This window comes from Protopterus annectens, chromosome 8.part1 (genome assembly GCF_019279795.1).
Source record: "Protopterus annectens isolate FY-2018-M chromosome 8.part1, PAN1.0, whole genome shotgun sequence".
Classification (NCBI taxonomy): domain Eukaryota; kingdom Metazoa; phylum Chordata; order Ceratodontiformes; family Protopteridae; genus Protopterus; species Protopterus annectens.
The window spans coordinates 107,413,795-107,430,266 of record NC_056742.1 but is presented as its reverse complement, the minus strand read 5'-3'; the positions used below and the strand labels follow the sequence as shown (position 1 = coordinate 107,430,266).

Genomic DNA, 16,472 nt, shown 5'->3' with positions numbered 1-16,472 from the left:
AAAACAACTGGTCTGAAACCCAAGTGCTTAAACTAAAAGGCTTAGAATGAGTTACACCAAGCAGTAATAAATACAACTGATTATACAATTCTTCCTCTAAAACGTGCACGCTGATTGGCCAGCCCAACCAGCGTGCCCGTTGTAAATCCCTCAATATACTAATGGAAAAAGGTCCGGTCGCCCTGACTTTTTCCGTTAGTATAAAACACTGTCTCGCTATGTTAAAAGAGTTTAACATAGCGATACAGGTTTAAAAAAAGCAATGCAGATCTCCGTTGCTTTTTTTAAAGCTGTCTCGCTATGTTAAACTCCTTTAACATAGCGACACAGTGTGTAAAAAGCAACGGAGATCGCTTTTTTTTTTAAACCTGTCTCGCTATATTAAATGGGTTTAACATAGCGAGACAGCTTTAAAATAAGTAACGGAGATCTCCGTTGCTTATTTTAAAGTTGTCTCGCTATGTTAAACCCATTTAACATAGCGAAACAGTAAAAAGCAATGGAGATCTTGCGTTCTCCGTTGCTTTTGCCCACAGCTCTGATGTACTGCGTAGGCATGCACAGTACATTAGAACTGCCGCGGAATACCAGACAGCTGCGGAAGGGCAGCAAAGAGTCATTATACAATGCCATTATTTAAGAAAAGTAATTATTTCTTTTCTTAAATAATGTCATTAGATAATAATAACCACTTCTGGGTGTAGCGGGATTTAACCACGGTTGTCTTTGTTTGGTCCCTCGGGCTTCACCTTCGGGACCAAACCACGCCGACCATGGTTAAATCCCGCATTACCCACACCCAGGAGTGGGTTATTGCTATAGTACTTTTAAGATGATGCAAAAGCAAAATAAAGTAGGAAGAAACACAAATACAGTAAAAGCAGATAAATTTTTTTTTTTTTTTTTCACAACTGAACTTCTTCGCTTTCAAAAGAACCAATGAGGTGCTTAGTCTAAGCTGTAGTCCAGCTGACCTCAGTCAGCCAATGACCTCAAACATCTAGTATGTCCTGCAACTTGATTCTGAATGCTCTCTTTTCTTCAATATAGCAAGCATGCTGTGGGGCACAAGCTGAGATTATGAATTTTGTCCTATCTTTATGCTGGAGTATGATTGCCATGAGTTTGTCACTAATTCTAATGATATCCCTCACTGTCTTCTGAAGCCTTTCCCTCACCACACCAACTCTTCCCCATTATAGGTATCATCAAGAACCAGTGCTGCTGCCCATGACTGTATTCTTAGGTGAGTTTGATGTGGAAACACTTAGCAGATTTTTGAGAGACATAGGTAGAACATGCAAACCCGATACGGAATTATGAAATATAATGAAATTCTTAATGATGAGATAAGCATACTAACAGAAATGTTCTTACAGAGGGGCTATCCCATACTGTTAGTGAACAAAGTTATTGAAGAAGTGTTAGCTGACAGGAGAAACAAATGTTTGTCACTGTTTGGGAGAGATGCGAGGTATAGAACTGGATTACAGAATACCAGTAATATTTGTGGCTATGAGAAAGCCATGATTTTAAAATATAGTCCTAAGAGTAGCAAGATAAAATGTAATTGAAAATAACTGAAAATATTTCAGTGTTCTAATGAAATAGTTGGTATTGCTGGAGAGGCATCACTCTTCACATATAAAAGACATATGAATATTAAGGAAAAACTGGATACAAAAAGAGGGAGTGAGATAACTACAAAGAGTATGCTGAAATGTCAGGGATGCTCACAATGTAAATATATATTTGAAGTTACAGAGCTTAAATTAAATGGGGTAGATTATTTAAGTGTGAACAACATTATAATTGTGATATAAAAGCTGTTGTGTATATAGCATTATGTATCCTTGCAATTCTTTCTATGTGTGAAAGACTGAGAGCACCTTAACTAAAACAATGAGTAAAAAGGTCACACAGAAAAAACAATCAGTAAAAGCCAAAAGAAAAATCTTGCAAGGCTAGACTTTCCACTGTGTCCTTATACCTCTTGTGTTAGAGGCAACATGGATATATGCAAATGACCCTTTAAGGACATCATGTGTTTCAGCTATATGGTAATTCTGAATCTCCATAACTTTTCTTTTTAAATTTATTTATGGAGAAAGTCAGGGCAATAAATAATGGGGTTTTGGCTTTATTGGCCTGAATTTGTCCATAAATAAACTTAAAAAGAAAAACGGCATGGACATTCAGAATTGCCATATAGCTGAAACACCTGATGTCCTTAAAGGGTCATGTGCATATATCCCATGTTGCCTCTAATACAGGAGGTTTAAGGAATCACACAGTGGAAAGTCTAGCCATGGCAGACTAAGAACACATGACACAGAAGGATATACAAACAATATTATGACATTATTAGGCATGTTAAAAAATGCCGTATGCAACCACACAAGAATGTCCACCGTATGGGAAGTTCTTATTTGTAGTTTTGGGACAGATTCAGGTAAACCCCAGAGGTGGCCTCTGGGAGTTAAAAGCAGAGATACGAGAATGAATGCAGCAGTTATGCTTAAACGCTTGTGAATCACTGGGCATAAATAAAAACATAAGCATCACATGGTTCATTGCTGTTTATTTTAGAATTTTTATATTTAGTGTTTTTAATTCTTTGAATATATTATTGCATTTTATGCTATTTACAATTAAAATACATATCTGAATCTCTAGTATAGCTATAGTCTTTGTTTATTTTATTTATTGACATTTGATTACCATGAAAGTCCGACTGGGTAGGAGTCCATTTTCAATGGAGGCCCATGAAGAAAAGTTTCAAAGTATTACAACATATTTTAAGAACAGTCTTTAAAAATAATATAAAAACAAATACAGTTTAAATAATTGTATCAAATTAGACATAATATGAAAACATTGGTTAGGAATAGATACACGTTATATGACAATGATTTAATACAGAAATGTTTGTCAGTTTATACAGAAATTAAAGGTAAATTAGTATAATACAAATAGGAACTGCAACATGAAGCAAGAGAAAATCAGGCTTATGGTGTATTCAGAACGAAAACCAGGTGAGAGAAATTGATAGTAGTAAGGAAGTGAGTGAAGAAGGGAGAGTGAGGAGATATAAAGTATGAATAGGTGTTTGTTCACATTCAGGGATATTGTTTATTCTGGTGTTGAGCAAAAACAGAGTCAGTGTTTAGCTAGGAAGTCTTTGAGAATGGTTTTGAAGGATGGGAGCGAGGGTATTGGTCTGATGAATAAAGATAAGGGGTTCTAGGCCTTAGCAACATGGTATGAATACAGGGGTCTACCTCATAACATTGAAATTTCATAACATTGAATTTCATAACATTGAGACCATAACATCGAAAATTCAAAACACTGAAAACCCAAAACAATGAATACTCAGAACATTGAAAGTGTGCTTCATAGCATTGAAAACTACATTGCACAAGTAAATAAGATCCTATCCACCTACAACAACACCTAGCTAACAAATACACTTTCTCCTGTGTTTCTGCAGTGAGTGAGGTTAGGAAATTATCCTTTTTCCACTATAGTGTGATCTTGGAGTTGGTATATTTAATTTAAGGGGGTGTGGGGGTGCAGGCGGACTTGCCCCTCTGCAGAAACGTAATAGAAAGCATGTTTCTTAGTTAGGTGTTTTTTGTAGATGAAGAGGATGTTATTTACATATGCATTGTAGTTTTCAGTGTTATGTGGCACACTTTCAATGTTCTGAGTTTTCAATGTTTTGGGTTTTCAGTGTTTTGGGATTTAAATGTTTTGGTCTCAGTGTTATGAAATTCAATGTTATGAAATTTCACTGTTATGAAGTAGACCCGAATACAGACAATGCCCATCAGTTCTGATAGGCTTGTGGACAGACATTTTTGGTCATTGGATCATAATGACTGACTGGGAACATAGTTGTGTAGATTATTTACTGCTGGACAAGTAGATGGATTCTGGATAATTTTACAGGTGTTAAGAAGCTGTGTATATGTTAGCTTATGTGATAGTTCCAATCAGTTTAGGCTTTTTTAGTGCTATACAATGGTGCCTTCTGAAAAGGGTATTTGCTATAAATTTAGCAACTTTGTTATACCATTGTTCAAGTTTTGATATTTGTAATATCTGAAAGTTGGTAAGGCTGGGACCACCTTAAAGAAGTGTGGGGAGGAAATAAGCAGAGGCAAGTGTAGTTTTAGTTATGTTAGTGAGAACGGTTTGGGCTCTATAAAGCATCCCTAGTTTTTATGAGTTTTTCTTATGCAATTTTGTATATGCAGGTCAAATTTAAGATTATCATCCACTATCATCCTTAATAATTTGCTATGAGAAGTGACTTCACTTCAGTGGTTGTATTATTAAGAGAGAGTTAATTGCCTAATACTGTTTTCTAATATTAAGAAGTTGTTTACAAATAACTGAATGAACTTTGATTCTCATGTCACTTGGTAGAAATCATGTGATTAAAAGTTATATGAAACATTTGATGAGTATTCCACAGATAGTTCAGATGAAGACCTATGCAAGATGAAAGCACTTAGCTGATTGTTGTATAATAAAGTATTTTTTTAACTTCATTGGATGTGACTTATTCCTATTAAAGACTGCTGGCTTCTGCATGTATGATTGTTTTTTAGATTCTCTAATGCAGAAGGAAGCTCCTCCTGTTTTGTTTGCTTTACCCTGATGTACTTAGACAACAATAACACAGGGATAAATTATTCTTCCTGCACTATAGATTCCAACACTTCAGGAGCATAGCCCCAAATACCACAACCTGCAATGCCCCAAATACCACAACCTGCAATTCCCCAAAGTGTAGCAAAGTTTAACAATGTTATGCAGAAAAAGGTGATCAAAGGGCTGAGGTTTCCTAAAATGTTAAGGAAAATACCTAATCACAAATCAACCTATGGATAATAGCAACGGTGAATTGTGAAATCAGTGGGATGCAAATAAATTTATAACTAGAAAAAGATAAAATTATATAAAATTGTAAACATAATAGCCATGGTGAATGATAAAAGCAGTGCAATGTAAATCCAAAGTGTTCCTGTACTTAAAAAAAAAAAAAAAAAAAAAAAAAAAACACCGGACCAGGCATGTCCAAGGGTCAGCTTCCGTTGATTTCTACTGTCCACCTGGTGAATCTGGGCATACTGGGGCAATGCAGCAATTGCCTCATGTACATAGACAACCCTCTCCTCCTACCACCCAACACTGCAACCTGTGAGAGATGCACTTACATAGCCAAACTGGAAGCAACGCTCTCTCCACCCAAGATTGTGCTAGACAGTCAAGAGGAGAAGGTTAACACCTGCACTACACCTCAAGCAACACATAGCCCTTCTAAACTCACACCACCAACACCCACACATAACAACACTAAATCCACATATACGGAGGCCCTTAACTGTAACCTGCCCAAGCAACAAGGACCTCCAAAGCTGAAACGTAAACAAACACCAATCACAACCAAAGTGTCACATAGCTCACAACACCAGTGCGCCACCCAGCAACAGCCCCTAAGGCAAGATAGCGTACCTAACACTTTAGTCAGAGGTGACTCTATAGGCACACTGATGTCCCACTCACCAGGCTGAACAAGAAGAAAATTACAGTGAGCTGCCTGTTGGGTGCCAGGATTTGCTACATAACTCATGCACTCAAGTCACTTCACAACAAGTACAAATATGACTCTGTCATTGTCCATGCTGGAGTGAATGACTTGATACGTACCTCCCTGGACTACATGAAAAGAGACATGGAAGAGCTCTGGGATCATATGGCCCAGGCAGGTATGACCCTAGCCCTGAGTAGCATCCTGCCTTTGCCCAAAATGATACTGCAATATAAGGACAAAATGATTGACTTCAACAATTGGCTAAGCTTCTGGTGTCATTCAAAGGGGATCCAGTATCTGTCTGCCTGGGATGACATGATTGACAGACCACAATGCTTTGCCAGAGATGTCTGCACCTGTCGCCCCTGGGATTCAGGTTACTGGCTAAGGCTCTTGCCAATCCTATAGTGCCTTTTTTAGGCAAAGGTCAAAGGACAAAACCACCACTGTAACAGGTACAAGCATGCAAAATCTGAAGGTAATGCTACTCAATGCTAGAAGTCTAAACCTCAAAATGCACTCTTTCGAGGCACTCCTAAAAATGGAGAACATCTGTATCTGTGCAGTAACTGAGACCTGGTTCAAGGCTCCAGAGAGCAGCCCTGCAATACCAGGCTACAACTCTTACCACACTTTTCGGCTACCAAACTAGGATCGAAACACTAAAGGTGGAGAAGTGTCCATATTCACCAAGGATATTCACACCACCAGGTTAGTTGCCCAACACAATGCATCTGAAATTCTCCAGGTGCAACTAACACTAGGTAAGACTGCAATCCAAATTGTAGCTTGCTACAGATCCCCCACCATGCCCCAAGATTCTCACTACACCTTTCTATACATACTAGAAAATATTACCCTAATACTGGGTGATTTCAACTACCCTGCCATTAACTGGGAAAACTACTCATGCACCAACACCTTTGCCCAATGGTTCTTGGAATTCATAAATTCCAATGCCCTGGATCAACTAATCCATAGTCCCACCAGGGGCTCCAATATCCTAGACCTGGTCATTACCAACATGGGAAATTGATGCTCCACACCTATGGTCACCGCCTCGTTGGTCAGGTCAGACCATAATCTAATCACCCTTAACATCCACATCCTACCCCCCCCCCAGAAAGGAAACCTCCATAAGAAACTTCTCCAAGTCCAACTTCATGACACCCATGCAGACGGGAACTGAAAGTTCGACTGCTGAGTCCCACACTAAGGCACTGTACAAGTACATCCACTCATGCATGAATCGTACCATCCCAAATAGAACCAAGATGCTCTCTTTCATAAAAAGGACGCCAATCTGGTGGTCCCCTGCCATAAACAAATTTTACAACAAAAGGAAAAAACTGTTGCAGAAAAGGGGAAAATCCCAGGATGCAAAAAACTCCCTTACCTGCCTCAGTAAGAAGCTGAGATCCCTCATAAAATGCTCCAAAGCTAGTTATGAAAATAAAATTGACAACCACAAGGCATTCTATAACTCTGTGACGAATCTAAATGGCAATGCTCAGGTCTGCTCTGAGCTACAACAGAATGGCATTAAATATACTGATCCCAAGGATATTGCCAATATTTTGGCAGATCGATTCAGTGCCAACTTTAACCCCCTCTCACCCCATAAATGGCCCATCTCAATACTGGAAGATTGCCAAATTCTGGTAATAATGGCCACACAGGTAAAAAACGCACTCTCCAAAGCTAAGAATACAGCATCCATGGGACCAGATGACATCCCGGGCTGTGTACTACATGAACTACAAAATGAACTGGCACATCACCTAAGTGTCATGCTTAATCATACCCTCACCTCAGGCATCGTGCCCACTGAGTGGTACACAGCTACAGTTATCCCACTCCACAAGGGGGGATCCATCTTGGATCCAGGGAACTACCGCCCCATCAGTCTGGCAAGCTTGATCTACAAGGCCATGGAAGGTATTATCATGGAACTTATAGACAAAGACATTGGCAACCTTAAAACACTGGACCCCACCCAGTTTGGGTTTGTGAAGGGCCAATCTTGTCTCCTGAACCAATCAGTCTCCAGAGCCGTGGATGAGGGTAAGGCAGTCCGCAGAGCCTATCTGGACTTCGCCAACGTTTTTGACACCATTCCTTACTCTGGAATCATAGATAAACTTACTAAGCTGGGCATTAATCCCTACATCACTCGATCGGTTGCCAACTGGCTTACTGACAGAACCCACACTGTAAAAGTAGCTGACTCCAAATCCAGCTCCAGACAAGTGACAAGTGGAGTACCTCAGGGTTCAGTCCTCGGACCTCTCTTGTTTGGCATCTACTTCTCTGAAGTACAGGCCAACACTAAGGGACTCTGGCTAACAAAGTTCACAGATGACTGCAAACTGGGAGCCATTACTGAATCCCCAAATTATGTGGATACTCTACAAAAGGGCCTTACAGAAACAGATGCTTAGTGCCAGAGCCATGGGCTCAAACTCAATGCCAAGAAATGTATAGTTATCCTCTTTGGGAAAAAACAAGTACTCGTGAATTATCACATAGGTGGCAGTACACTAAACACCGAAAATGTGATAAGAGACTTAGGGACACAGGTGGACAGTGGTCTCACCTTCAAAAACCACATCGCCACAACAGTCAGGAAATCCTTCTATGTGGCACACCTTATCACTAAGGGCTTTTCATCCAGAAAAAAAGAGGTCATTGTCCCACTGTACTTATCCCTTATTAGACCCATTAATAGAATACAACGCCCCATTTGGTATGTACCTCTCAAGACATCTGCAACAACTGGAAAGGCCACAGAAATACCTCACTAAAAGAATCACAGGCCTAAAGCAGATGCCCTATGCTGACCACCTTAAACTCCAGCTATACTCTGTCGCATATCGTCTACTTTGAGGCAATCTCTGCTTAACATACAAGGCCATGTCAAACCCAGAGCTGTTGGACATTCTACACTTAAAGAAATCCCAATCCCTCAGAGCCACATGCTCCAGGGATCTAAATCTTGTCATCACAATAAACAAAACATGCTGGAGGATTAGGTTCCTGACCCAGAGACTCCCCAGACTCTGGAATAGGCTGCCCATACATGTCAAGCAGAGCGCCTCTTTGGCCCTCTTCAAAAGGAACCTTGATGACTAGATGGGAGAAAGGAAATTCACCCTGGGGATCACGTCAGTTGCCCTGCTAGACAGGGGTCCATGAGAATAAATAGTGTGGGAAGAAATAGCAAGGGAATTGTTATGGCTAGGCTTGTATAGGCCCTAGGGCCAATAGCCTAGTACCAACCTATGAACCATAACTAGAAAAATAAATAATAAAATGACATAAATTTGTAAACATAGTTGGCACAGTGAATGCTAAAACCAATGCAATGTAAATAAATTCTCAATTAGAAAAAATTAAAATGAAGTAAAATTGTAAATGATGATATAATGTGGATCAACAATATGCAACAGTTGGTGTGATGCAGTGAGAGTAAAATGATCAAAAACACATATTAGCATAATGTAAAACTTGCTTATAGTTACCTACTTATTTATCATGGTTGGGCAACTGACATGCAGGATTACTTCTAGATGTAGCATTTGTGAAAAATAAGACATCTGAGGACAATAAACATATTATGATAGCAATGAATATCTAACGAAATTATATCATTTGCAGGTCTGAAGATAAGACCCTGAGCAGGGTCGGCCTTACGCCACGTGGACCTATTTGGCCCAATAGGGCCCCGGTCCTTGAAGGGGGTCCAGGCTAGGCTATGAGAGAGTCATTATGCTTTATGTTGAACAGGGATTTGTCTGAGTGACACTGTGGCAGAGTGCACAGCATTTTTCTACTGGTAGTCCTGTTCCAGTATTAATTACAAGATTTGTAAATGGAGTGGATGATATTTTTCAACATGCATTGAACTACTGGCTAATCCAGTATTATTAGTAACCACATCTTCACATGTCTTGTATGGTTCACAGTGTTAGCTGTTCATGATACTACAGTAGTTAGTTTCTGTGGTTCACAGTTCAACAGTGTCTTCAACCCAAAACTGATCAAATTACCCATCTGGCTTTGTGTATCTCCCCAGTTACTACTGTATGTCAGAAGATAATAAGAGCAGGCTAAATTCAAAGGCTGATAGCGAGGCAGTGTTTTCTTTTTTTTTTCTCTTGCTCCCATGGGATTTATGAATGGATGGTAATGAATGCATTTACTCAAAACAGCTGTCGAGTACGCAGTCTCAGCATGAAAATAAAACACTTGGAAGCATAAAAAAATAAAAATCACAAGACACTGTGATGTGAGGTAACTACTGATCATTAAGACTTGTGGCAGAATGTTAACAGTTGAACAGTATGGCAGAGAAATGCTATCTGCACTTACAGATATGAGCAAGACAATCTCAGAAAACTGAAAAAAAGAAGTATCTGTCCTGTGCGGGGGAGCACGATCTGGACAAAAATATGATTTATTTGGCTGAAAGTGGAAAATCAATAACAGAAACAGTTTGACTCATAGATACTGCAGGGCTATCACAGTTTCAGTCACAAAGCAAATAGGGAACAAGCAGGCACTTAAAGCTAGAAAATAGTTGGACTGGATTGGAGAGAAGTTTTTCTTTTGTATGTGTGTGTGTGGGGGGGAGTCTGTTACAGTATGCTAAACAAGCTGTGTAGATTTGCATGTTCTTCATATGGTTTCATAAGTTATTCTGGTTTCATCCCACCTGCCAAAACATGATGTTTAGTGACTATCCTAAACTATCTCTGCATGTAAACCTTAATGTTACCTTTGTGACCTGGCATATGGCTATGACATATCCAGTTTAATAAATAATTAAATAAAAATAAACTCAAAAATGTTTTAAGTGGAGTGGTCAGTGAGAAAAGTAATTTCTAGGGAGAGACATGAAAGTATTACTTTTGTTGAGCATTCTGATGACATTTAACAAATTTATGTGGTTTTCTGGAAAGCTTACTTGGTATGAGAATTAACTGGTACGGGACTCTTACTATTCAGAGCAACTGGAGGAGATGGTTGGAAGTCCAAGATGAAAGGGGTAACATGAGATGAGAGTATAATCTCTTTTTTGGGCCCCCAGTCATCCCACAACTATTAAGTAAATCCCCATTAACTCATTTGTCTAGTACTTCCTGGCATCTAAGTACTTTTGGACATGGAAAACAAGAGCTGGGGACTGTGATGAGACAGAAGATTTTACCATGTTTCACCTTTAAATTGAGTGTGTTATCTTCAGCACCTCCCAAAGATGCCAGATTAGGTAGAGTTTATTAAATTCCAGAGACTGTTCTATTATTTATTTTATTCATTTACTTAAAGTTTGTTAAACAAGGTAGTACTCTGATCCCCCTAGACCATTTCAGGCTGAGCATGGCAGAAATACAACCAAGGAAAGAATAAACTTTAATCAATATTACTACAACAGTGGTAATGTAAGAACAAGGATGCAGAAAGGCATAATTCATTTTGGCAGGTGACATCAATGAACTCAATCATAAGCAGACGTGATACAATAATTCAGTCAGTAAAATACATCAGGAGTGTACTTTTACATTGTTATAACATACAGTATAATGTTTTTTTCTGGAAACAATGTACAAAAACAAAGTATTTACAGTATATATAACTGTTGGGAATGGGATATGAAGGAGGGTAAGGCATAAGTTAAATGAGGAGAGGAATGGAAAGGAAAGGAAGGAGACATAAAAGAGAGAAAAGATACAAAAATTGTACAGGAGGAAGAAAGAAGGGGAAATGTGCAATTATCTCTTTCTTAACTTAAGGAGATCCATGCATTATTTAAGTAGTTTAGGCACATATTTACTGGTAATCCATGGTGCACCAACCTGATGAAGCACCATGTATACAACAGTCCTCAGCAGCGCACCAAGCAGACCTCTTACAGTGTGTCTGAGTGAGTTAAGAAGACCCTGAGAGATGAGCTACAGTTAGTGTAGGATATGGGGGTAATCCATGAGTCTAACAGTTTGCTTCTCTCTCTTAATTAGTCTTATGACAAAATATAAGCTAATAAATAAACATTTTTTTATTTATTTATCCTTTGTTGACTAGGTTAGTCCCACAAGGATAGTGACCTCTTTTCAGCAGCGTTCTGTGTTGGTATTTATACTGCTACTACTACTACCAGGGGAAAGTAGTCCAGGGCATCTTCCTATATTCTTTTTGGTAGATACCATGGGATCTTTTACACCCCCCTCAGCTAGCACCAACTTGGCTCCACATTGTTAAGGCCAGCCCTGACCTTGAGGATAATAACCAGGAACAGTAAAAAGAAAAAAACACTAACTTTGTTCTTGGATAACAGCTTGCATAAGAAATTAGATGGTTAAGGTGGAAGATCTGTCAGAACAACATGGTATTTAAAGTGTAGGGAATCAGAAATATGTATAAACAAATAAATAATGAATGATAATGAGGGGAGCAGATTCACAAAGCTGCAGGTCTGTTATACAGTATACTGGCCCTAGTGTATGGATAATACTAGTAGTATGCATGCAGATTTTTGTGGGGCCACTATAGTGATAATCTTAGGTGGCAAGTAGCCTAAAAAGAAAAAAGAATGTATTAAACTGAGTCTGACTATTGATCCAGAAACATGTGCCATACCTGCAGTATTTTGCTATTAGAGAGGAATAATGTCCTTTTTTTTATTTCTATATATACTGTGGTGTACCAGTGGTCTGTTGATTATGACGTGAATAGCTAGATGAACAGTATTACAGAATACAAACGCTCTCTAAACCAGCTTTTAAAACATATTCCTGTATTTTAAATGGGATCTATTTTACCATTGCTTGTCTACTTATTTAATTCCTTACAACCATCACCGTCATGCATTCAGAGTTTTAAGAAATGTGCAGCTATTTAAGTACTCCCTTTCTTGTTGAATGTGACGCCACTGTGTGGTGAAGTTATAATTTTACAGTTATTAGCCTTGTTGCATTTACGTGCATCAACTCATCTTCTCATTTTAATCTTTTTATAGTAAAATAATGATTTATTTTAATATGTCTTCTGGCAATTGGGGGAGGCTGTGAGGTATAGCTTCTATGGTATAGGTTTGACTTCCTAAGCTCTCATTTGCCTACGATGTCACCTTAAGCAAGTCACTTAACCAGACATTGTTCCCAGGTCAGTCTTGAAAAGGGACTGTGTGTTCAGTGGGCCTACCTGGTTAATAAAGTGGTAGTATTACTAATATATCAAAATATCCTAGATGCAAAGCAAGATGAAATTTATACAGACATACTAATTGCATGTTCTACATTGCAAATCCACTGAGTTTGCAAATATTTTCAGCAATGCTGTCTAAACACACCCTGTTTACAATTATATAAATAAAGATGGCATCTTAAGGCAAAACTGTCAAAAATCATACTCAGTCGCATGATTAACTTGAAAAACTGGAAACACTTACATCTGAGTAACAAATACCACATTCTGAAATAATATCACCTGGTTTATGAACTATACTGCAAACAGAAACACTTCCTTGTCCACCACGCTTTGCAGCCTAAGTCTAATTGTTTCTCAGCAACTTACAAAAGTGTCATAAAGTTATACCTACACAGATTTTTAGCTGGATTCAGAAGGAGATACAAGGACTACATACAATATCAGCATCAATTTCATATTCTATGTCTTAACTTAAAGTCACAATTTTACTAAAAAAGGCTGTTTCGACTGCAGTGTCATAATTTGGAGTATAACAATTTAGGAGGTAAAACTAAACAACTCCTGTGATGGCATTTGTTAAAATAAACTTGAATAGTTAAAGACTATGACTCAAGGTGCAGAAAAAAAAAATTATACTTATCCAAGAACTGCTTTTGCAGATATAGGTAGTCATAATTAAAACAATTTATTACATGCCATTTTGCAGGAAGCATATTTTCTTTTCTTTTCTGAATAATTTTTAAAGCATTATGTTCTCTGCTGATTCTTTTCTTAAGTATTCCTTACTGAGTAACCAAAAAACGTAGTCTTACCTATTATAATTGCACAAGCACTGATCAAGCCTATCTCTTTTCGTAAAGTTACTCTTTCTGGGCTGTTCTTTAAATCCGAATCTTTATTTCCTAACATAGTTAGAACTGGCTCTTGAAAAGTTTCAGATCTCTTAATAATTCTTTGCTGACTTTTTCTACCCATCCTTGCTCGTCTTGTCTAACTTCATTGATGAAACTCAATGGGAAACGCATGCGCTGACATGAAGAGCTGAATACTAAGTAGTTCAAAGCCAAGTCAGAAGAATCGCTCACTTTGTAATAAAAAACATGAAACTTGGCTCTTGTGTACATCAAATGAAGCAAAGATTTTTGAATATAGAGCTGCCTTTAATTTGCCCTCTAGTGGTCATATGAAGACTGAATTTCATGAACCTGTTTGCCTGAAGCTATTTTGGCATTTACTTTACCTTATATAAAAATACATTTTTTTCAGCTTCATTTACGTAATATGCATTTACAGGTATACTGATATTGAGTGAATTTTGATATCTACAACCTAATAATTCCGCTGAAAGCGTGGTTAGTTGCAAGAAAAAATATGTACAACAAGGAGAGTGTGCTAGGAAAAAATTCTTACATTTCTGTGCCAGATGGCACTAAAATCAAGGGTGTGTAAGTTTGAAAGAACATAAAAAATGCTTGTCTTTGTTTTATGTAAAGAATGAGAGAAATAGCTTGGAATTTTTGTATTTTAAACACACACACACACACACACACACACACACACACACACACACACACACACACACACACGCGCGCACATAATCACACTTATTCCTGTATGTGTGTGTGTGTGTGTGTGTGTGTGTGTGTGTGTGTGTGTGTGTGTGTGTGTCCAGCAGAGAGAATGTGGTATAGGCCAGCCCTATAAGGATTCATGTAGTGGTGTTCAGAGAAGCAGTGCATTGTGAATCATATACACTGTGTGCCCTATTATCTAAAAGCTTGGCAAGTGTAACAACTATTGCACTATTCCTTAAGAATTAAGTTGCTGAAGTTTAAGTTAGCAGGAATTGCACAATCCATGCTATAGAACTAGCTGGTCCATGGACTATACACCAGTTAAGTGTTTGGCAAGGTGCAGTGATATTTAGCCCTGGGACACTGATTGATATGGACAGACAAAATAATTACCATGCGTGATATTCACAATCTACAAACAGCTGACATCATGACTATAGTATGTAGATATTTTCTAACGTTTGCTCTTCAGTCATGTTATACGAAGCCCAATGAAGGGAGATTTATGAAACTATTCTGAATACTTGTTGACTGCCATATTAGTTGGTGTCATTACAGTTAAGAATACTAGAGTCTTGTATTATCTGACAGTTACAATAATGAGGTTCTATATTTCAGTAAAGTGTGTAAATCTTCATTTTTTTTTGGTTTTGCTAATTGAACAATATCACTTCTATACATTATCTTTAAAAGGAGACAGAGTGGGTGTTTGTTCATGGCCACATAGCATACAGATTTTCCTAGACAGTAAACCAGGTGAACTAGTTATACAAAGCACATTTTCAACTTCAGTTTGCAACCTTTATGTTGTTCTAATAAATATATACTACATGAGATATGGTGACTGCTAAGGCACACCATCCCCCTAGAAATAGGGCATTCATACTTTGATATATAGACAGCGGGTAATCTTTGTTGAGACAACAGCTCACTGCTACCTCATTTTTAAATCTTAGGAAGGAATCAGTAAGGCTGACAGCCAGACCAACTAGTTACCTAGAAGCATCAATTCATCATAAAGTATGAACAGTGATGAAACAAAGCAGAATCTAATAGAAGGCAGTGCTCACTTTGTCTGTCATTTTTTTATCTCATTAATAATCTATGCATAAAATAACTTTTGTTTTGATCTTCATGATAATGCAAGGTCTTTGCCAGGCAAGTATGAACTGTCCACCAGATTCTGAATTCCCCGTTTAGTGGTCAGAGCCACAAGGGCGGGAGACTTAAACCTCGACACGGCTATTAATAGGACGCGCTGGAGGGATAGATTCATCACCCAAAGACTCCCTATGCTGTGGAATAAAATCCCGGTATATGTGAGGCAGAGCACCTCGCTGGCCTTGTTCAAGAGAAATCTTGACCAATGGATGGGAGATCGCAGATATACCCCAGGGATTACCTCAGTGTCACTGCTCAACAGAGGCACAGCAAAATAATGGGTATAGTTCCCCATACTAAAGGGGTGGTGTAAGCCACAAAACTATGGGCTAGGCTTGTAAATGCCCTCGGGCAGATAGCCTAGTATGAACCTATGAACCTATGAACCTATGAAACATAAGTAATCTTTCAATCAAAAAATACTTTTCCACATCAACCATAAGCTGTTCAACCTCTAGTTTCAGCTGTCCCAGCTCTGTTTTCAGACGTATTCTTGTACAGGCATTGCACAGGTATTTTTTATAAAGGATAGTGGTGTGTACAGCTATATTGCTTCCATTAGAATGCTTGAAAAAAATTACAATACATCTATTAATTGTCATTTGTGCTTGGAAATAAATTTTAATTCAATAATTTATCTCCCTTCATAGTTCTTCAGGTATACCTGCAATTCCATACTTTTTTTTGAGCTACTTTAGTCCTGTATATGATTTTACCTAGATGGGCCTTTCTTATATTGATGCCTTTACCTTTCACATGTCCAGGTTATGGTTTTAATGTCAGTATAGGTATGGCAAGCAGCCCTGGAAATGCAAAGCCCTAGCTAGTGTCATGGCTACTTCCTGCCATGTTAGTATTAACGATGCTGCATCATATATGTACCCATACAGTCTTTGTATCAGTAATTCAGAGACACTGAGCTTCTG

General features: G+C 38.3%; 1 protein-coding gene across 1 annotated transcript in view; it reads right to left on the bottom strand.

Moving 5' to 3' along the window:
- SLC7A10 (solute carrier family 7 member 10) overlaps window positions 1-13,847 on the bottom strand; it is a 363,114-nt gene extending 349,267 nt beyond the window's left edge. The window contains exon 1 of the mRNA XM_044081727.1: window positions 13,624-13,847. Within this exon, the coding sequence (XP_043937662.1) occupies window positions 13,624-13,786 (163 nt within the window). The 5' untranslated portion in view covers window positions 13,787-13,847. The remainder of the gene's footprint in view (window positions 1-13,623) is intronic.
- Between the last annotated feature and the right edge of the window lie 2,625 nt (window positions 13,848-16,472).